The sequence below is a fragment of the Streptopelia decaocto genome (assembly GCF_964273445.1).
Source record: "Streptopelia decaocto genome assembly, chromosome: 3".
Classification (NCBI taxonomy): Eukaryota; Metazoa; Chordata; class Aves; order Columbiformes; family Columbidae; genus Streptopelia; species Streptopelia decaocto.
In genome coordinates this window covers 72,233,601-72,256,500 of record NC_138656.1, presented here as the reverse complement: position 1 = coordinate 72,256,500, position 22,900 = coordinate 72,233,601, and the positions used below count along the sequence as shown (strand labels likewise).

The 22,900-nt window shown below is 43.3% G+C and overlaps 1 protein-coding gene across 6 annotated transcripts in view; it reads right to left on the bottom strand.

Annotated features, from left to right (window-relative positions):
• The window catches only part of FYN (FYN proto-oncogene, Src family tyrosine kinase), a 141,923-nt gene that overhangs the window by 7,452 nt on the left and 111,571 nt on the right, over positions 1 to 22,900 (bottom strand). For 5 of the 6 annotated variants that reach the window (XM_082049070.1, XM_082049073.1, XM_082049072.1 and 2 more), the window contains 6 exons: positions 21,411 to 21,560; positions 18,029 to 18,193; positions 14,069 to 14,248; positions 12,140 to 12,216; positions 11,884 to 12,037; positions 3,180 to 3,311 (listed from right to left, as the gene is read on the bottom strand). In XM_082049070.1, the coding sequence (XP_081905196.1) occupies positions 3,180 to 3,311; positions 11,884 to 12,037; positions 12,140 to 12,216; positions 14,069 to 14,248; positions 18,029 to 18,193; positions 21,411 to 21,560 (858 nt within the window). Of the gene's footprint in view, positions 1 to 3,179; positions 3,312 to 11,883; positions 12,038 to 12,139; positions 12,217 to 14,068; positions 14,249 to 17,405; positions 17,562 to 18,028; positions 18,194 to 21,410; positions 21,561 to 22,900 lie in introns of all 6 variants that reach the window. The other variant, XM_082049075.1, reaches the window with a different exon arrangement.

Here is a 22,900-nt window from a genome sequence, read left to right as displayed (position 1 = left end):
TTTGAAATCTGGGGGACAATGAATGCCAAGTCCTGTTCCACACAGTCTGTTCCATCCCTACATACTGTCTGCCTTCTTCTATCCTTCTCCTTGTGCTTCTCCCTCCTCCTACACAAGCTTAAAACAATGCCTAGTTCTCCAAGGCATGATGTATAGTTCCCTGCAGGCATGGTTACTACCACAGGACTGGGGTGGGTCCTACAAATAACCTCTTGTCATGCAAGAGAGCAATCCCTTTGTCTGAAGGCCTCTCCCTGCTCCCCCCAGGCCTGCTACAAGCTGTAAGCAGGAACATCAGGACAACATGCCCACAACTATTTCAGAAACTGGGTATTACAGCAGAGTGACAGCTCCACAATCCTCTTTGTTGCACGGCTGGCCCTTTACAGAGCTTGCAAATCCACACGCCTTGGGTGCCAAAGTGGTCGGCAGTGCCTAGGAACTGTGTTCTCTCACCTATAGGTTGTCTACTATGACTTGGCTGAGGAGGGCTGAGTTCTGCCGCCCAGGCTGGTTGAACTCCCATCTTTTCTTCCTCACGCAAGCCATACCGTGATGGCAGGAAAAGCCCTGTGAGTGCATCTGAACCCTATTCCCCACCCCAGACAGGTGCAGGAATTCAAGAATTCATTCTACCGGGAGGTCCTTCCTCTCTCCAGCATGAAGCAGGAGATGGATGATCCTTCCTATGTCAGGAGAAAATAGAGTCTTTTCTGAGGGGCTCGGAAGGTCTTTGTCACCTTGAGAAGTCTGAGCTCTCTTTTCAACCCCCACACAGAGACAGACCCTTCTGAGAAGGCCCCAGTTCCCTTCCACTGTTGCTTCAGCCTGTAAAAGCTTCCCCAGGTAGGGTAAGGGAAATGAGATCAAATTGAAATCTCTAAAGATTTTGGAAATCCAAATTTAAAAACAGAAGATGCCCTTAGGTAAGACTGACAGAGAGGGGAGTGACAGTGACCATGAGAATGATTAAGGACTCCTGACTGAGGAAGGTGGGAGTCCCAGTGGGGAGGAAAGGCCCTGGCACAGAGCTCGGGTGGTGTGTAACTGAGGAACTATGTGACCATCCAGAAAACTGCTGACTCTGTGATATGTATCACACAAAAGATTGCTTCCAGCTACTTGATGTCTTCCTAGCATGGGTGGGGGAGAGTGAGCCGGAAGGACTTTCAGTGTGTGAGAGGTTTACACAGTGAGGGATGAAGGAGGAGGACAGTGCTGAAAGAGAAGAGATGCCACTAGTTGTCTTTGATGTACTCAAACTGCCACGTAATAAAACTGTCCACATTTTCAGGACACAGACCATGCCTGAAATTAGTGTCATGGATCCTACAAGAAGTTATATATTGTGAGCACTTAAATGCACATCCAGTGGTGTCTTTCTCCTTCAGGGAAGGAAAGGAATACTTGGGAAGTGCAGACATCCTCTGCTGCCATGGCCACAACTGCGTTCAGTTACAAACCTGTGAGTTAACACAGAGCTAAGTCACTTTTGCCTGCAATAGTACTTTTCCTGTGTCTGTGCTCATGGACGTGATAAGAAGGAAAGCATTAAGCATCTCTGCCCCACTAAAAAAAATCTACCTTAACTCTGCCCTGGCTGGTGAGAGCCCCTGTGCACCCACTCTGCTGATAAAGACCAGGAATTTCCTCATCTTGCAGCCCAGTGAGGAGAGTTGTCCACCCTCTAGGAGCAACACTCTTATCAGCTGAGTCTTACACATCTTTCCGTTTTCGACCTTTGTACACCATGCCATGTCTGAGTTTAACTCTCAATAAATTTGCAGAAATCACGGCTCTCCCACGCGCTGCCAGTAATCCTGATGGCAAGAAGACCTTTGTGCCAGCTGCTGACACAGCCACTCCCTGTGGTGGCAACACCCACTTTTCTTTAACTACATGGGGAACTGCTGGGCAGAGGGAGTCATCCTTCCCACAGGAACACATCATCTCGCTTTCTGCTACCTCATTCTGTTGTCACTGTCACAGCTTTAGTAAGCTGCTCCTTATTAATCAGGCCAAAATTCACCACTGATCACAAGAAGCCTTGCAGTCCCCACATTTGCTTCCCAGAAATCAGCTACCAGCTCCTAAGTGCTAGCAAAGTTGTAATTCCTGGTAAAACTCTTGGAGTTCAGTTTTGCTGAGCTAAGTCTTCTGATGTGGTGTGAGATACCACAGGATAAACTAAACTTCACCCTGATGCTTCTCCTGCACAGTTTGATGTATGGGTCTGACTGCTTGATCATGGCACAGATTAGGAAATTGAAACTGCTTTAGGGCACTTTCCATTAAATCAGCTGCACTGCATGCAGCCATACTGATGAGTACTTAGAAACATTAAAAAAAAAAGAAAATAGAATACAGATGCAGCTAGATGCCCTGTTGTTAGTATCTGTGCTGGTAAGAAAATGAAGGGATTAAATTCTTTTCCATGTAAGGCACTGCTTTCACTTTACCCCTTTCCTCTTCACCTAAATGCCTATGATCTTCAGGGGGGTAACAGAATGAAAAGCTCTTTCTGCATAGGCAGATCCAATCACTCCTCCTACAAATCTTAATCCATTGGATACTTGGCAATGTTTCAACAAAGAGCCATAGGGCCTCTGGTTCCCCCATGCAGAGAATCTGGCCCTGCTGTGACCCTGCCATGAGCTCTGGCCTGCACATTACAGAATTATTTTATTTCCTTTCCTGTCCATCCACTTTGAAAGCAAGGTTTGAAATTTAAGGGTTTCTAAAAAGAGATTGGGTAATATCAGACATTCAGACAGTCATCAAACCTTGTATAGAAACAGACTGACAGAATAAATGGAGTAATGCCACTCTAGGAGTTTAACTTTATCTTAAAATGAATGCAATACTGTGGAGAGCTATTTGCTCCACACTATAGCAATTTTACATTGCTTTCATTATTTGTCTAGAAAGTAAATTAATTGAATTGTGAACAATTAAAAAAATAGAAATTAATATGTTGGATTTTCTGTCCCCTTGTCCCTTTTTTCATGATAATCACTCAGCAGCTTTCAGTCAGGACCATTTCCAAGCATAGGCAGAACTTATGCATGATAACCATCCTCCTTTGAGCCCAGTGAAAATAAATACTCATTCCAATTTAAGCAGATGGCTTGTTTCCACTCCTTTCCCCAGGTAAAGCAGGGCTCAGACTGTTTTCTTACCTGGGTATGGCACTCTTCCTTTTGTCACCAGCTCTGTCAGTAGGATGCCAAAAGACCACACATCCGACTTTATTGTGAACCTTCCATACAATGCTGCTTCTGGTGCTGTCCATTTAATGGGAAACTTTGCACCTAATGAAAGAATAAATGAGTCTTAATCAGAATAGAGACAGAATCAAAGTACCAGTTTGCAGGTGACTGCTGTATTCTGCAACACGTGCAGGAGGACAGAGCTGCAGGCAAGTGTTAACAAATAGCTCCATGGAGTATGGTCAGAGAGGACAGGAGGGTGGAATATGTAGGGCAGAAGGAAAGACTTAGGAGGGAAGGGGTGGGTTTGTCCCACATCCCAAGAGAAGGCTAAGAGATTTTAATTGAGGTTTGAAGTTTTATAAAAGGAAAAAATTGTTTAAAAAAACAATAAGCCAAATATAATAGAAATTCTTTCTTGCAAAATGTTTTAAATTAACATTTCCCCGTGACACTTGCAAGTCACAGTTAGCACGTAAGAATAGAAGTGAGATTTATTAGAAATGTACCTCCCTGTTTCCTTGCTCAAGCTGAGCAAAATGCAAAACAAACAAACATGGTAAAAACGTAAATTAAAAACAAACCTAATATTTCATTAGAAACATGTAAGAACTTAAAAATAATCCTGCCATTTGAATTGCTTGGAGTGCAATGATGTCGAGGCACAACTTCGGCCTGTGATTTATAACTTGACAGTGTACTTTAAGCTGCTGGCACTTGAAAGCCTGTAGTGCCTTAAATACGTGCAGTTCTAATGTGCTCATTCATCATCAGAGCTTGCAGGAGCCAGTTGTGGTAAGGATGGTAAGATAACAAGCTTTTAAACACTGATTTATTTGCTTTTCCAATCATTTACTGTTTTCTTAGAGAAAATATTTTCAGTATGGCTTTAAAGAAAAGTCTTGTGGTAATAATTAACTCATAGTATGTACAAAAATATGCAGACATTTCCCTGGTGCCTTGTATTAACATACAGGCAAAAGAGCTGCATTGCTTCTTGCTGTTCCCTAGCGATAAACACTCTAGAATTTGGAAACAGACTGACTTTGACTTCTCACCACCCTCTCATAAAAGTTCCCTTAGCTTTCAGGAGGAGTGTGGGAAGAGCAACAATGTGGACAAATCATTCTCTGGGAGTGCAGTTACGGCACTGTTTACAGTTCCCTGCCAGCGCTGTTCTGCCGTCACGTCCAGTGCTTGATGGCCTGGATATTCTGTTACATGCCACAATACGACTTGACTCAGAGTACAAAGTAAACATGGAAATTCTCATCTCCTTACTTAGTAAAACATCAGGTGGGCTAATTTTTTTTCCTGTTCTACATGTAAGTGATCCTAAGAGAGAATACTACTCAGAAACAAATATATTTTTGCAGTTAAAATTGTAGTTTCTCAACTAAGTCCTGCTAAATTAAAAGACCAGACAGTTTCAAATCCCTAGTGCCTGAAGGAACTTAGATCTAGTTAAGCATCAACATGTCAGTGGTTTGATTTGCAAAGGTGCTGGAGGGCTCATGGATGCCTACTCACTTTCAAAAAAAGCCTGCCTCTTCTGTATGTCAATTACTTGATATGCAGGCAGCAGCTAAAAGTCGGGTGCTCAGCTTTGGCCTCAGTTTCCCTAACTTACACTTCTTCATGGGACTGATCTTAGTTAGTCAAAATCCACTTTATCTTCTCTTAAAATTCACCTTGGCCACGATGCCTGAGACCTCTGCAGCAGCAGCCTGCCATTGCTCGACCCTCTGTCCTGGAAGCTGGCCCTGCTCCAGCAGCACCAGCGGCCACATGTGGTTGGCAACCAGCACCCCCTGCCACAGGCAGATCCTGGGGCTGGCTACATGCCCCTTGGCAGTCCCCAGAAAAAACGCAAGCTGCAGATATCTGGGCGTCTGGTTCCCTGGGCCTATAGTGAATGGCTTGAGATGGGCTTGTGCAGGTATGCTATGAATATGAGGGCTGATGTCCCCCTGCTTTCTCAGAGGTGCAGGTGGGACAGCACACAAACACCGTGCCAGCTGAGCCAATAGCTCCATGCTGGCCAGTAGCCTGTAGGCTTGGATGTTGGTTAGTGGTGTGTGAGATAGCCAAGCATAAGGGTTTGCTCATTCGCCTGTTGCACATATTTTATTCAACAATTTTATTTTTTTTTTTCCTTTTAATCAGCTGTGTTTTTCAGAGAAGCTGAGCCAAAACTTGTCTAATTCCCTTGTGCTTCATACTCAGATCCAAAGGTAGGAAACTACACACAACTCATCTTTGGAGAAATCTCTTCAGACTCCTTTGTGGCCAGTTCCCCCGGTATTTTTGCTTTCCTCACCTACTGCTGGTGTGGTGTTGGGAGCTGAGGATGTGGAGTCTGGGAGCCATGGGAATATGAGAAGCAAGGTAAATAGGTGAGGAGGGGGCACAATTCAACACATCTCTTTTCCCGAGAGCTGCATCAGTACAAACACCATTGGACTGTGATGAACACTGCTGGAGAAGACAAATGGTCTGTCCTGTGGATTTTTGTGATGGCAGGATAACTACCCATCACATTTTTACATCGCCCCTGTTGTGGGTGATTCTCTGGCTAAAACAACTAATACAAAAATCACATGTTCTGCATTTTGTGCAGTATTTCCTGAACTTTGGTTTGAAGCAACAGATGGGGAGCGAGGAAAGGCAAGGTTGGCAGAGAGGTTGCTAGCAGAGCCCTGCCTCATGGTTTTCTGGCCCTGCAATGCATGCTGGAGGCTAGACAGTCCAGGAGAGCCTGCAGCCCAGTACGGCAGAGCCGTCAGCAAGGGGGGACCAGAGATCAGTGAGGACACACCAGGCTGGCTGCCTGCACAGCTGCAGGTACAACACATGCACTGCCAGAACACAAAGAAATCCCCCACACAGAGCTTGTGCCAACAAGAACACGTAGCAGCAAGGGCGAGCAGCACTTTCTGGACACCATCACAAGCTACATGTGCTTCCAGAAGAGTCCAAACAGGTGGCAGCATCACTGCTACAGTGTGAGCAATGCCGAGGTGGGGGGGAGTGTGGGGGTGTGTGTAGGAGCTGATCACAGTAACATTTTGCAGTGACTAACAGGGATCCCCTCAAGCTGCTGCCTCCCATCTCATGTCTGACACTGGAGACACAGGCAGCACACTTCTGTGAAAACACAGAAATCCCCAAATGTGTTGAGCGCCGCTCCAAAGCCTCCTGGTCGCTACAGCTATACCAGGCGCTCGCGCAGGCCAGACACTGTGCATGGCTCCCAACCGACACACAGTCCCCATACTCACTCTCTTCCCAACATACCAATTAAAAAAACTCACCCTCTCCCTCTGCCCAGGTCTCAGCAGCTTATTAAACAAGCTGACTTCGTGCTGCAAACAAATTACAGCATCAGATTGTCAGATAAAGCGCATATTATTGACAAGTGTGTTCATAAATCTGATAGCCAATTACCCCAGCTGACAAGGCAGCCTATCTCCTACTTTGAAGGCAGATTTTACATTAGTGTGGGGGTTATTTGCCTCATTTTTCTGCTGGAACCTGTTTCACTACAAACTAGCAGGTCAGTAACTCCACATGTACAAACCAACTGCACACTGTGTTCATTAGGTCAGGATAGCCTGTCTTTGCCCCAAAGTGAGCTACTATCCGCAGCTTTTATCTCTGTCCTTTTTTTTGAAACATTTCAGCCAGGGGAAACGCCTTTTTTGGGTTTTTGCACTGCTCGCCACCACACCGAGCCAAAGCTGCTCGTACAATGTACTGTTAGGGCCCTGCCTCCTACCTCTGAGGATTCTTGTGACGCTCAGCCCTGTTCTTGGAACCTTTTTCCAGCTCTGCCCAGGCATTCACACAGGTTATCTCCCAGGAGGATTTAATTGGGAAAAATCAATCCATGGCCCTGCTTTAATTCTTCATCAGCTACAAGCAGGTCACGCGATGAGAAGGAGTGGAGGGGGCTGGGATAATTGACTGACCTTGACATACAACTCTCAGCATGGTTTCTTCGAAGGCAAGCAAAAATCCCTCAGAGCTTTGTTTTTTCAGACCTAAATCTCAACAAAGCAGGAACCTCTGAAATTCATACCCCAGAGCCACTGACAGCTTGATAATGATCCTGTTTCCAGAATGCTACAGAGCTGCTACCTCTTGTACCTCAAAACCAAACCCAATACAGCACCCCAAGCTCTAAGACCCAAAACCCATGGGAATTCTTGGGTTAGCGACCAGAGAACATAGTGCAGCAGCAAATTGCTCCTGAGGCTGGAAAGGGAAAGCCACAAAAGGTAAAACCCAAGTGCTGAAGCGAGCAAGTAACAGGAAACGAGTCAGCCCTGGTAGGCGATGATGAGCACTGTGTGGGAGGGACTGTGCAATTACTTTTTCTGTGCTGTGAGAACGAACATGAAATTAAAAGCCTGGCAAAACATCAGCAATCAGAAGCAGGCTCTGCAGGCTGACCCCTCCCCGGAAAGCAGGGGGACAAGGGGCGGAACGGTGGGTCTAAACAGCCCTCTCACCCTCTGCCTGCTCACCCCCCTTGCCCTTCCTCTTGACCTGGCCACGCTCTTTCTCATAGAGCAGATGGCATCTCCGTAGGAGTGTTATGTGTGATCCCCCTCCAGGACCCTGGGGGCTGGCTGTTGAGAACCAAGAGTCCTTCCTCCTATCCACTCCATGGCTTGCAGGCAGTGAGCAAGAACAAAGCCCTGAATACTACAGCCCACAGTACAGTCAGTCCCAAACAAGAGAGATCTGATTAGCTGGTGAGCTGGGAGCCAAGTCTCTGCAACAGGACTGGTGAGAGCCTGGAAGGGGAAAGAAGATCCCTGCTCATTTCTAGGAAATTAAAATAAGAAGCATCACTTGTTTTTAAGCAGGGCAGGAAGGAGATATTTCTAAGTGTTAGGGAGGCAAAAATGATCTGAGAGTTTACAAACACGTAGTAGATCTCCCAAAATAGCTCTAACTTGTCTGGAAGGCATCAGGAAGATCCTTATTGTTTCATGTGTTCTTGGAGCAGCATTGCTGCAAGTGCTGCCAGTGTATGCAGTAGAAACAAGGCCTGGAAAATAACTCTGCTCTTTTTTTCATTAAGGCAATTTTAAATTTGTATCAGCTGCTACTGCTTAGAATAGCAACAACTCTTCCCAAGCAACTCTGTGGAGTGCTGAGAACTCTCCACAAAAATGCCATGTGCTTGGTGAAAACTCCACATAGCTGCAAACCAGATCACTGTAAGGGTAGCAGAACGGCATGGGAAATCATGTGCTGGAGGTGATGGGAAGTTTTTCTCTGTCCTGGAGGATACCAGAGGTTTCGAGGCTTGCCTTGCAGCATAGATACAAGCGTCATCACTGATGGAAGGAAACAAGACTGAATGCCTGACACTGGCTGGGGGGAAAGATGTTTCAACAGCCAAGAGAAGCAAGCCCTGATAGTACAGGCTGCAACACAGTCCACCAGTGTAGCCTTTAAAATGGGCGTCACTTTATAAGGCATGTTTTTCCCCTTTGATTACTCACTTCCTCTAAAAGCAAGAGGAGCCAAATGCTCGCTACAAGCCAAGAAATTTTTTTTGTATTATTTAATGGCAGTGTATAGCTGCTAGTCACACACTTTAAATCATTAGTGGCGTGACCGTCTCTTTCCTTCCTGATGATTGCTGAGAAATGGCAGTGCAGACAACGAACCGCTTTTTATTTACCTCTCATAAATCAGGATCAGTCAGGCCTCCTTTGTTCAAATCAAAAAGAAAATAAACTGGTCAGTAAAACATTACCACCAGGCTGAGTAATACCCATGCAGGTTCAGGAATCCTGCACTCTAGCCCGCTGGGGCTCAAAGCATCCCCATCTGTTTCCTTTCAAAATATTTAATCAGAGACAAAAGTGACAGTGGGGGAAGGGAGCAGGAGATCAAGCAAGGCTGGAGAAAACCACCTCTGCCCCACACCAACAACAAGCTCTGTACTAACACGTTTAAGCCAACAGAAGGACGACTGCTGAGGAGTAACTTTAATCTTCAGATTTCGTAAGGCAAAACATTTCCTTTCTCCCACAGGAGCTGCCAGTCTGGAGCACTCCCTGTCCCGCTCCCGTCCGCTGGCCAGGCTCTCCTCCCGTGTCAAAATTCCCACTGAAGCAGTAGTCAGTCAGATAAACAGAGCAGTCCCCAGATGCATCCCCTTGGAGGCTGAAGTAATAGGTCATGGGAAACCAGCAGAGGCAACCATTTCCTTCTGATATTGTGGTCTCCACCAAGCAAAGCTCCAATCTGATGTTTAACAAAACAAACCAGAACTGAATCCCACTTGAAGACAAATTCCAGTGGCACATGAGAAACCGTGTTTCTTTCTCAATAAATTAAAGGTCCTAGGCTCGCCCTGGCTACCCAGCTGGCTTGGAAACCAGGTTAATTGCAATGAAATGTAAATCAATACTGTGCTGTTCAGTCAAAAATGCACCCCTCCCTAGAACAAGCTACCACTTAAGAAAGGGTCATAAAACCATTAGTGAAAGTAGGAAAACCTTTCTACAAGGTGCCTGTGATTAGAGACTCTTTTAAGGAATTCTGTAGCTCTGAAGGACTTAAGCCTGACGCCATGAGGTCAGGGGAAGGAAGTTTTGTCCATTGTCCTGAGTATGGGAAGGATGGGTGACTTCTCCATACTTGCACCATGAGATGAAGCCAGGCAAACACAATTCACATTCTTCTGATCGCCAGTGATGCGGGTTAAAAGCCAAACTACTCCTCGCTTCCCGGCCACCTTTTTCCACAACGCAAGTGATTTCTGTCATGGAATAAGGCAGGAGACACCCATGACTATGCTCCCTCTCCCTACCAGTCCTGCTTTTCTCAGCTCAAAGTTTTCCTACCCAAAATCCAATAATTTTTATTGTCTTAAAAATCTAAGCTTCTCTTCAACATCAGTAAGGCAGGTTTTCACAGCTTTCTACCACGTGAAGATGGCAAAACTATTCTGAGAGATTTAAACCAGGAAGCAAATGGGTCATCAGAGGATTTCCTAGGGATCAGGAGCCTGAAGAGATCTGGCCAGAAGTAGGTCACATACTTGTCTATTAAAAAAAATAACTAGTCATGTCAAACTATATGTTGGGTGGTTTCCAAAGGGAACAAAAGACATGGCAGTAAACAAGACAGAAACAGAGATAATATAGGACACTGTTTCAAAGCCATTTTGCAGACTGGATCTGGCTGCCTTGTTCAAGGAAAACTTTTCTCATTTTACACAGGGGAAGGGCAAGCAGGTAGCTTTCTGTCTACCAGAGCCTGCAGACACTCTTGTTACTCTGGAGAGAATGACACAAGGCTATTTTTTTCTAGCAAGAAGCAATTCCCACCCTCAGGCTGAAATCAGTAGTGGTTAACTCTCTACATTAGTACCTGCCAGGGGTTCTTCAAGTTCCCCCTACCCCCCAAAATAATCAGACCTCACCGTCCAAATGTGAAACAGGCAACTTTTAGGGTGGACACAGCCTGTGGTCCACTTCCCTGCGAGTGGGTGCTGCTGACAGTTCAGAGGGGTGTGAATGGCGTGAGAGCCGCTGCTCCTAGGCCAAAACAAGGCAGGCTGGAAACTCTCCGTCTCCTTCTGTCAACACTTGAAAGTTACAGAAAGAGGTTAGCTCTTTCCTTAAGAATTAATGGCAAAATCCATGCTGAAAGAGGGACTTCTGGTCAAGAGAAAAAACTCACAACAGGAAGGGGGTAAATGCAGGTTATGAAAGACTTAACTGACCCTTGTTTTCTGATGACAGACAACAGGGTTTAACAGGATGCTCCTTGGCTTTGGCACTGAAATGGATGGAGTGGTATTTACTGACAGGTATTGAGCAAGCACTACCAATGTACTGCCAACAGAAAGAGAACAAGACTGTAGCTCTGCAAACTTGGATGGATATCTGACAACTAAGCATGACTTGTGAAGAATGACTAACTACAAAGAACCTGTGTCATGGCTCAGTCTGAACACACACACACACACACACACACACACACCCCCCCACACACACACACACACCCCCACACCCCTCTGCTTTTTTAGAACAAGCTACAATATTCTTTGATACATTTTTAGAGTGTATCAGTGGCCAGCTGTACCCGGCACCCTGTGTGGCACTGGAAAACAGCTTTCCTATTAAAAGAAAGTTTTCCAGTTCCCAAAGAAAACTCAGTGCTCAGAGAGACAGCTCCATTGCCTAGAGACACAATGCTTTGACCCGTTTGAAATAAAGAAAGTAAGAATAGCACAGCAACATTGACAGTAGTTAGTAAATACTAGAAAGCACACTATGAAAGAAATAGCTTACATTGGCTTTTCTGGATTCCCCCTTTGAGGCTTTCAAGTCTGGTAAGTAAAGTATCCTCTTTGTTATGGCACCATGAGGATCTTGTCTCCACTGTCACTTCACCCACTTGTGTTCCCACTCATCACCTTTGTTTCACTGTGGTTAGTTTTTAAAGGGAAGACAACTGAATAAAATGTTCTCTTTAGGACGTGCATTCAGCAGTGAAGTTATGGGTTAGGAGTTAATATGACTTCAGAATTTATTGAAGGCAACCCCAAAGCACAGGTGAGAGAGCTTTGTAAAGCCATGTTCTACTCTTCCCCTGTCACAAGAATGACACTCAGTGCTTCACCTGCTGCTGCACCTACCTTGTCTGGCTGTATATTCATTGTCTTCAATCAGTCTTGCCAATCCAAAGTCGGCAATCTTGCATATTAGGCCATTTCCCACCAGAATGTTTGCAGACCGCAGATCTCTGTGTATGTAATTCATTCGCTCAATGTACGCCATTCCTGCAGCCACCTGTCAGAAGCAGGAAACACAATTGGTGCATTTTAAAATGAGTTCGGATGTACACGGGCTATAAACATTTACACCTAGGTGATCAGTACTCTAAAAACAGACCTGGGCTGCCATGTCCACTAAGTTCGGTAACTTCAAAGCTCTTCCTTCTCCATCTTTTAAGAAATCTAGCAAACTTCCTGCAAATGCAAAGTAGACACAATAGAGAGATGTTAAGGAAACCACGCCTGTTCATCAGGATGGAGGTGCAGCAATATGTGCAATATTACAGACAGCAATGTTTCGAATTTAAGTGGATAGTTTCAAAAAACCCCACAATATCCTAGAATTCTCCTGTTATACTTGTTTCACTCTGCTTTAAGGTTGGCTTGCAGAAGAACACGTAACTAGTCCAAAGAGACTTGCAGGAAAAAAGAAACAACATTGTTTTTAACTTTCCTGACTGTTACTGAGAAAGCTGATATTTTTTAATTTTTCCAGTGCTTTTTGAAACTACATACCTGCTGCTCTCTAAAGGCCTCAGTTAGCTGCAAAGCATCAGCTTGGTTCCAAGCCACACAAGCTATGGAAAAAGTCAGATCCAGCTCAATCTGCTCCAAAAGAAAGGTCAGCCTGGAGCCTGGTAAGCTCAAAGGGACTAGCATTAACAAAAGCTAATTTTCCTTAGAAATTAGTAGTGCTCCTTCTCTAGGTAAGCCATAACTAAATGCAGCATGAACCATTAATTTTAGACGATCCCTATGCAAACTAGAGAAGATAAAGCAGAGATCAAATGAAAGCAATTTTAGCAAAATCAGTAAGGACATAGCTCCTCTGTGCAAATGGAAGCAAAGAGGTTCCCTGTAGCATTTAAAACAAGCCTAGGATGCTATAGCTCCCTTCCCAATCTTGTATTCAATCAGAGAAGTGTGGCTGTCTCCTTTAAATAAGGTCAGTGAATTGGTTTAAAGAATAACGGGAAAAGACGGATTATTAGGCGTTTCTCCCTTGCTGGATCGTCAGCCTCAAGCTCAGATCCAAAGATGTAAAATGTTACAGTAAAAACTAGTAAAGTAAGCCAAAAGAAACCACATATTTCAGAAGGATTTTTAGAAACCTTTTTTAAAGGGGAAAAAGCACATGCTTGTCACTGAGACATATGATTAAAGCGCGAGTTAGGGCTTGGATGCCTCTGAGGAGGGAGGTGGGCAGGCACCTGCCAGGAAAATAAAAATCAACTCCAAATAGACTGAAAAAATGCACTTAAAATTTCAGAGTGTATCCTCCAACGCAAAATGAAACTTTTCTGTGAGAACTTATGTTTCCTATTTGGTTCATTTGCTTTCCTAAAACAAGCAGATTTTTTGCTCTGCTCTCAGCACCCCTGCTGGAGATCTGACGGAGCGAGAAGTCTTCCTTTTCTCATTTTACTATATCATTACCAGTTAAGTAGCTTAAAGGAAAAGAGAAGGGGAAAGGGAAGGGGAAGGAAGGAGGAAGAACCATACGTGCCAATCATGTATTAAAATGCTAAACAGGGTTGACTGAAAATTAAGCTGTGATCTGGGACTGAGGTGCATGCGACAGAACTTGGGATTGTTAAAAGAAGAAATAGAAATCTTAGGCCAACAAATAAACACTGAAAGAAGATGCCATATATGAACTCTCTGGTGCCAGGAAAAGCTAGGATCTTGGGAAGCAGCATGTAATATCATTCAAACCTAGAAAATGCAAATCTCCATTAGTCAGGGAAATTTAGATGCTGATACAGTTGGAAGCACTTAAGCGGCACCAACTTCTCCCTTCCCCACCTAGGGCAAATTTTCTTTGCACATCTAATGGATTTCAGGTTTTGGGCTCAGTTCAGAGTTGAATTCATTCTTCTGAAACCAAAGGTGAATTTGGCTTTCTGTTCCCTCTCTCCTTAAGACGCTATTCTGTTCCCTCTCTCTCACACGTTATTCATGCATCACACTGCACCTCCTTCTGTATTCCCAAGGAGCATCACCAAAGAAAAAGTATTTTTATCAAGGGCAGCAGCTCTAGCCTCACCTTTGCTCATGTATTCCGTGACAATATAGATAGGTTCTTCAGATACCACAGCATAGAGCTGGACCAATTTGTCATGTTTTAGCTTCTTCATGATTTGGGCTTCCTCTAAGAAGGATTCTGGAGACATAGTGCCAGGCTTCAGGGTCTTGATAGCCACTTTAGTATTTCCATTCCACGTACCTACAAGCACAGATACTTAGTTAGATTAAACATCTTCTGCTCTTTTTTTTTTTTCTTTTTTTTCTGCCTGATGCTTAATATAACCAAGGAATAAACTAGCAAGGACACTTAATATAATTATTTCTTTAAAGTGTGGTTTCCCATGTTGCCCTATCCTTACATTCCTCCCACGCCTCCCTCATATTTTAGACTTTTTCTATTATACTGAAAAATAATACTCCCATTGGCACTGGGGCACAATCGCCATTGTCCTACTCAGACAATGTTTCCACTGATGTCCACAGAAACCTTCTCTGAGTAAGAAATGTGAGACTGCTGAAACCCCTCTTCATGTATTCCTTTGCTAGCAAGTAATGGGTACAGACAACACAGCTCCAGTCACTGATTTGGGTAATAGAACTGGTTAAACCCAGAACTTCTCATTTGCAAGACATTCTAACTTTTTTGGTTTTGTTCTGAGTCAGAGAAAAAAAAAATATAGGAAAAATTCCCAGGAAACAAATTCTGAGTTGATTTAATTTGAGAAATATGGGTGTGTTTCCAAACCAAAATGGGTCTTTTTCCTTCCTTCCTCGCTGATTGAAAATGAGGTGATGCTTGTCCATTTCATGCTTTACTTGTGGTCACCACAGAAATGGCCAATTTGTATTATTTTTCAGCCATCGTCTACCAAGCCTTCTGTAACACCTGAAAGCCTACACAAGGACCTGGAGAGAGCTGGTTTATATGAATGAAGATGTCAACAAAAAAAGTAACGCATAAAATAAATTTGTTAAAAGCACATTAGCAGTTACCAGGGCTCAGCTGGTGCATGGGAACTGGTTAAGCCAAAATAACCTCATCATGAGCTTTTGCAACCTGCCAGAGCATAAAATTAAGGTCGATGGTTTCTTTTGTGCAGGTGACCAGTTCCCAGCTGGCGCCTCGTGTAGCCAAGGACAGAGGAAGAGTGGCGGGGGAGCCACTGCCTGTGTCCTCTGTCCCTTGCAGGGCAAACCCTGCAGCAACACGTGACGCTGTCTCGGGAGAGCTTGAGGCACGTATTAGCCTGAAGGGTGCTGTGCAAGTTTGGTTTTCACTATGTCTTGATGTTCCTCTGCCAGCTCGGTGCCAGGTGCTGTCACCTCCACTGGTGGTGGAGTGATGTCTCCAGTGGCTTCCACGGCCACCCCAGTGTGCTGAGGAGGCCTCTTCAGGTCTTAGTTTCACTCAGGCCTTCAACTCAGAGCTGAAGCGGGACTTTGCTTTAGTGGCCACTCCTGTGTAAGCCACGAAGGATGCGGTTTCACCTCCTAATTTTTCAAGGAGGGTGGTCAAAATCTTTTCCCATGGGTGAAAGACAGGTGTTTTTTTTTTTTCTGGAGGCACTGTGGCTCCATCACAGCCGCTTTGCAGAGGTGCCACAGATTATAAGAACCACCCTAGTTTCATGGGCACCAGGGTTTCTGTCACTGGCAGTAATAAACAAGGATTTTACCTGGTGTGTTAACAGGATTGACTGTGTATTATCTGTTTGTATTGCCCCAGTGAAAATCCCAGGACTCATGTTATTACCACAAAGTGTTTTCAGTAGTTGTATTTTAAAATACTTTTATGAATTTCTCCAGTTAAAAAAAAAAATAAATCAAACAAAGGTTAGCTTATTCTCTCAGCCCAGATTTTGGTTTAAACTGCTAGATTTACTTGTTGTGGTTTGGTATTTTCCTGTCTAATAGAAAATTAGCAGAGACCTCCCTCTTGATTTCTCCCATATGTAGTTAGTTACAACTTAAAGCATTTTAAAATTATTTTTTACTATGTTAATAATACTTCAGGGCTGTTAACATATTTTTACTACTTGCATGCCTTTGAGGAACATAATGTCATAATTGTAATAATAATTTTTACATTTCTGACAGATATTTGGTGCTGATACTTGGCACTATTTCTCATAGCTGTTTTTCTAAAATAATTGCATTTGCTACTTTAGCTTGTCCTAATAGCTTAAGATCTATGGCACACAAAACTTACCACTAAGTATTTACACCAACCTGAAACTCTTGCAGGCAGAGAACAGGAAGGTGAAATTGCAGTTATCTGGGGATGCTATTGTAAAACACAGGTAGTTTTCTTTGCAACTGTGAAATCCTATAAATTCCTATATTTCTAGTCTATAAATTCGATAAATTTCACGGACTTGCTGCCATGCTCTTTGCTGTAGTCTTGCAACAGAAAACAGCTGCAAAAGCCCAGGAGAGCCCACTGGTTATTTTGGTTGTACATACTTTTGTGTCACTGCAACAAGCAGCCAAACTGCTGCAACAAATGATTCTGATGCAAAGAAACAACATATCATGATTCTTTTTTTGAATTGGTCATTTTAAAAAGGCTACACAGAATGCAATTTGGCACAAAAATTGAGCCCATCTCTCATTAAGTGGCCACTATATTGTGTTTACACTAAGATTTATGTATATTTTAAATTGCCATTGTTTTATAGTAATTAAAAGAATGAGGCCCATAGAGAGGGGAGTAGTAGTAAAGCTGGCAGGCCTGCAGGAAACAATGTCAGTGGATTTGGAAAACATCAATATTTCTGGACTTAAAAGTGGGGTTTCAGCTGGGCAGGGCGAGTCTTGCCTCTATTGTCCCTGGTCTCTATATCAAGTTATGGGGTTCTGCTGCAGACACAAATTTCAAAACAGACTTAAAGAAGTGGATGCACGAGAAAGCTAGCTTGACAACATCAGCTAGTTGATCCTTGCCATTGTTTTTAGGCTGGGGGAGAGGATGGAAGCATTTGCAGGGTCTGACCCCATCAATTCTAAAACACATGAGGAAATAAAAACATCTACTTACCAGACTAATTTCTGGTTAGCCATTCTGCCTTATAAGTTTAACATCATTCCTATTTTGATATGTAGCAATTGTGTAGTCACCCAAATAAACCCAGTGCAATTAATGAAGTTTAATGCCCTAACCTCTCGTACCAGTGTGTGCAAATGAAAGGAAGTTTCCCCGTGGATTGCTGTATTCAAGTCTGACTGTTTTAGGTGATATAGACTAACATTTGATACTAGTCTGATCTTTTAGCTTTAAGATCTCTACTTGAAATGTTTATTTCTGCCAAGAGGGCCTTAAAAGATCCATCCAAAGCAAAATATATTCTCTGCCTTACCACGCCACACTTCAGCGAAACACCCCTGACCAAGCTTCTGTTCCAGAAATAATGAATCACGTGCAACTTCCCATGCATCTTTAGCCAATCCAACAGTTTGTGGAGTATTATTCGTAGCAATCACAGTTAAGTTAAAACACAAACCATCAGCTTTCTCTATAGGAGAGGAAATTAATAAAAAAACACACTTATAATCCAAAATTATGCATGCACTGATAAAGATGGAAGGTGACTTGTCTCTCAGTGCTGCGTTAAAGTTCATTTGCAAACACTGACTTTCGGATACTGGAGGTAAGGGCTTTCTTAGCTTGCAGAAAAAGGCTCCTTGGTATAATTAATAGATTACTATGTTAGCCTTGATTTATTATTAAGACAATGGTAATTTGTCAAAATCAAAACCTGCCAAGGATACACAGAATTTCAGTTTTCTTTTGCCATCAATTACAGTGAAAGTTGAAGATTAAAGTATTTCAAAGTCAAAGACATCTTTCCAAAGGTACTTTCCTCAACAGTTTGAGTTTTGCTCATTTTTTTCTTGTGGGCCATACTGTCCTACATTTTCACCTTCCATCTTGTAATCCCCACACAGAGAGCTATTTTAAAATAATTATTTTGCTCCATACCCATCCATACTTCCCCAAACTGCCCATTTCCCAGTCTCTTGATCAACTGTAGGGATTCTCGTGGAATTTCCCAGACATCTTTGGTTTTGACAGACAGATCAGTAAGCCTTGGCATTCCTTTATGACAGGGGACTACTAAGCGGCAGCAAAGACCTGCAGCTCTCTCTGATGGAGCCAGAAGTGAAGCCAACAGCAAAGGAGAGGAAAGAAAAAAAAGTGTGACATGAAACAAAAACAGTAAGCATAAAAACAATGCTACTCACAACAGCTGTTAGTTGCATACCACAAAGCATCCTGGAAGATTAGAAGTTGAACACTGAAACATATTCATTTGAGACAGAACAGAAAATATTTTAGTCTTTGCTTCCACAGCCTGAAATGGAAGGTGATCGCCAATGGTTTCTCTTGTGGAGAATCTCAGGATTTCCCTTCTCTCACAACGCTGCATTAACTTCCTGAGTAACTGGTATACTGTAGTACAGTATAACTTTCTAAAACTCATCTGCAAGGAAAAAACTACATTGTTTTTGAACCGAGTAAAAGAAACAGAGAAGATTCACTTTTTCTGAAAATTGCAGCAATGAAAATTTGGCAGACTTGTTGCTATTTTTTTTCTAGGTATCCTGGGAAAAGGTATTTTCCGTATGGTACTCTGTGAAAAGGTGTTTTTGTAGGTGTCCTGTAAAAGACTTTTTCTGCCATTCTTTCTAGAGCAAACCTTAGCATATGCAGCCAGTCCTACATCATTTGGGGCAGATTCTTTATACTTATCTGTTAGACAGCTTCACAGAAGACTGAACTGTGACAGAAGGCACAAGATATTTTAGCAGGAGTAAAAACAATGAGATATATATATATATACACACATATTGCTGTGTACTATGCTATGCTGCACAAAGCAGACTACAATATAAAGCTTGCACAGCAACTTGTATCTTAAAACAGGTGCAGCAGAGCAGAACAAGGTGGAGAATTGCAATTTTATTTCAGATTCAAACATAATATTTATTCTCCCATGAAAGATTTCTTTCTGGGCAGCTGAACAGTGTGTTTCAGTATCAAAAGGTGGGCAAGTACTGAAGCTCCCTGTGACATCAAGCCCTACCTCCTTAGCACAAGTGCTGTGGGATTGTGGGGAAGTCCCTACAGGCACCTTGCCATGGACCTTGCTGTGTTTCCTGTAGCAAGACAACAAAGACCACAAAACAGGGAAGAGGAGCTGACCAGTTGGCATGTCTTATTCAAATATAATTCCAAGGGGAACATCAGGAGCGAGACTACTCAAAATATGCATAGTATCTGGAAAGCTTCCTCATGAGTTTGGACAGCTGCAGAGAGAAACCGGAGGTTTTTAAGACCTCCTTGCTTTCTTTAGTGGAAAAAAAAAAATAGCTGGGCATGCTGGTGCTCCAGTTAAGCCCAGACTGCACGCACAAGAGCTTGTGCTTGACAGGCCGGCTGTTAGGGATTGAGTGAACGGTGCTTCAACTTCAGACGTGGTCTTATTGGACTTCGGTCTGATGTCAGGACACCCCGGGGATCTCGACATTTTTCATTTGTAAATCTCATCTGTGAAAGTCCAGACACTGCAGTTAATTTTATTCTCCAGGTAAGAAGGGGCTGGGAGAAGCGGGCAGTCTGGGTCACCAGGGTACTGGGCAGCGCCATGGCAGCGCAGCATGGGGAAACCTGTGCCGTGTCTGCACACAGGTGCACTTGGTATTCCAGCTCCTGACCCAGGACTTCTTACCTGAGACCAAACTGCACACTGTCTACACAGGGAGCCTGGTTTCCAGCTGCCTGGACAGGAGGTGTCCTCCAGCCTGGCCACCTAGGGGCTGAAGGGTGGGCTGCAGAGCATACTAGTCCTTCTGTGAAGGCACTGACCTATGGTCTCAGCAATGGTTCTTCAGGAACCGTGCTGGTCTTTAGAGTCATTCAGGCATCTTTGAGCTCTCCCTAGAAGTAAATCCAGGCCCTCAAAAGGTGTTGTGCTAGTCTACCTCCCACAACTCTGAGTGCAGAGCAGGTGATTCGAGGCATCCGGGGCTGGCATGGAATGAGGGCTCCTGTGTTCACCTGGATCTGGGAGACTGCAGGTGAAAACTCTGGAATGTGGGTCTGTACCACGCTTTCCTGAGCTGCTCTGCCTGGATCCTACTGATTGTGCCTCTGTGTTGCACAGAAATGGCTCTTTTCAGATCTATTTGTTCCTACATCTGTGTGTGGAAAATACACCACCCAAATAATTTGACCACAGAAAATTCAAAGTTGACATATGCCAGCTGGTATAGTGGGGCTGAAAATGATCTTCCTTAGATGTGGGGGTTTATACATTATTCAGCTTAGTTTAATGTAGAGTCACCAGAAACAACTCGAAATTCTCCCAGGCAGCATACACCCATCAGAAATGGGGCGGAGAAGACAGCCAGATGTCTAGTATGAATAGCATAAGAATACAGCAGACAGAATACAAAGAATACAGAAAAAACACCCCACAGAGAAGCTGCTTTCCCAAGTAAAAATTATGTAAAGTTTTTGAGCAGCGAGCATTTGAGGTCATCTGTTAATATCATGAAAAGCTAAAGGAAGGAAAAAAAAAGCAAAATAATTCAAAATACAAATTTCTGCTTAAAAAATGACCCTATTGAGAAGCATGACAGTCTTCTAGGTAAGAACTGGTTGTCCTATGCAGAGGTTTGGGGGGCTTTAAAGTTGTATCTGTTGTACACCAGTTGCCAGTGACAGCAAGATGCACTTTTGTGTTGAATAGCGCATGCCACATTTTAATCACAGGAATTAAAAAAAAAAAGCAAGCTTGGTGGGTAGACACAAACAGTGTGCATAAAGGAACATCCACCTTGCCGTATTTATTTTTAAAATTAGACCAATTATAATTTCAATGTTGATACCTTGCACATCGAACACAAATCCAGTGGGAAAATTTGAGTCAGGTAATATATGCAAACCTTTTGGCCATTGCTTTAGGTGACTGAATTCCACAACGCAATTCCCTATTTACTTTATTAGCAACACTGTGCTTCAAAGCGGTACATATTAGCAGTTGCTTATGCACAAGGAGTTCATGCTCTGAGATGTGAAAGTCAAATTCAGTAATTGTGTTCGGTTAGAGGAGGGAGAGCCCACAAAACCTTTACCTGAGCAGAGTGCTAGCTTTTAAAAGCTCTGCCACTGTACAATGTGAACAGCACTCAAAGACATTTACAACAGTAATGGGAAAGGGATAATGGAAGATGCAGTACAACAAGCAACAGACATAGCTCAAATGACTCTTTGGGGCATCTTACACATATATCAGATCAGCAGCAGATGCTTTTGTTTTAAAATACTTCAGAGTGCCATGTACTATCTGAAAAATTACCTGAATAATGCTGAACCAGCTGCTGAAGAGTTTCAAATTGTGCCCGAGTTGTGATATAATATCCACCATTGTCAAGTTTACGAATCTTATAATGTTTGACATGATCTCCTTTCATATCGTCCCAGTCTCGAATAGACAGGGAATAGGCACCTGTTAGTAGCAAAAGAGAGACAAAAAATTGTAAGTAGTTTTTAGATACAAAGATTTTGGTTTGCTGGTCAGTTGTTATAAAATGAAAGAGAAATTGCCTCCAAAAAATGCTTATTGTACCTTGAAAAGAACAAGTGAATTTAACACAACGGAGTAACACAGAAATCTTACAATATTCACACAACATCCCTTTCACATTTTTCTAGAAAGAAATCTGGAGTTCTGTGTAAATGAAAACTAACATTTTAACATTTACTGCTTCAGGTTGTTAAATTGACTTTTCTTTTTCTAAGTGTCAGGTTACACTGCAAATACTATACTCCAGGTAAATGTCAGCAGGTGGTAAATATCGAGATTTTCATAGGAAGCACTGGAGATAATGACTTCATATGTGTGTGGTGTTGTTACTCAGATGGATCCCAAACTTCTTCACAACTACCAAATTAGCACACTTTGTGTGTCACAGTCTTTGGATGGTGGCACTACACCAAGACTGTGCACCAGGAGATCTGCACGTCTCACTTTCCAAATCCATGCTGGAGCTTTAGAGCTTACTAGTGGGATTCAGATGCCCAAACACAGGGGCTAGGTGCTATGTGAGGTGTCCCAGGGCATCCTGCTTGGCACTTTTCCCTCAGGCTGTCACATCTGTCTGATTCACTTGGATGCCCTGCAGGCATTTCAAATGGCTCTGGATGCTCACAGCTAGGGAAAGGAAACTCAGTTGTGCGGCTGGATTTTTTTTTAGGTGTAGTGGTGGCTGCCTGCAGGTGGGCTATGGGCCTACAGCCCATATATATGCCCACACCTAACCTTCTGGTGCTATTAGGAAAGTTGAATTCTGGCCTAGTTTCCATGAGTGTTATGGCACTGTAGATATCAATGGCACAAGGCAGGTTTGAGCACCAGGTGTCTGCAGTCATGGGCAGCTGAACTGAACTCCAGCTTCCTGTTGACTGTAAAGGTAGCTTGGCCACCTACACAGGGACCTGGACATTCAGGTGTCTTAATTTGAAGCACAGTTCTACTCTATATACAGAGACACCCACATGTTAGTTTTCTACAGTGTCAAAAGCAAAGCCACATTTTACAGTGTAATGCAGTTTCTGAGGAAAAGCATGACCATTTAAAAGGTGATGGAGAAGCCAAATCTTCATTCATGGCTCAGATGAATACTGTATTTACTCAAAGGTAATTCAGACATTAAAAGGAAAAAAACCCAAAAAACAACAACAAACAAACTAGAGGTAACTGGCAGCTGCAGAGATCTCAATAAGGTTCTCCTTCTGGATCCTGGGCTGCTTTCACTAGTAACCATGTCAGCTAAAGGCAAGGAAAGG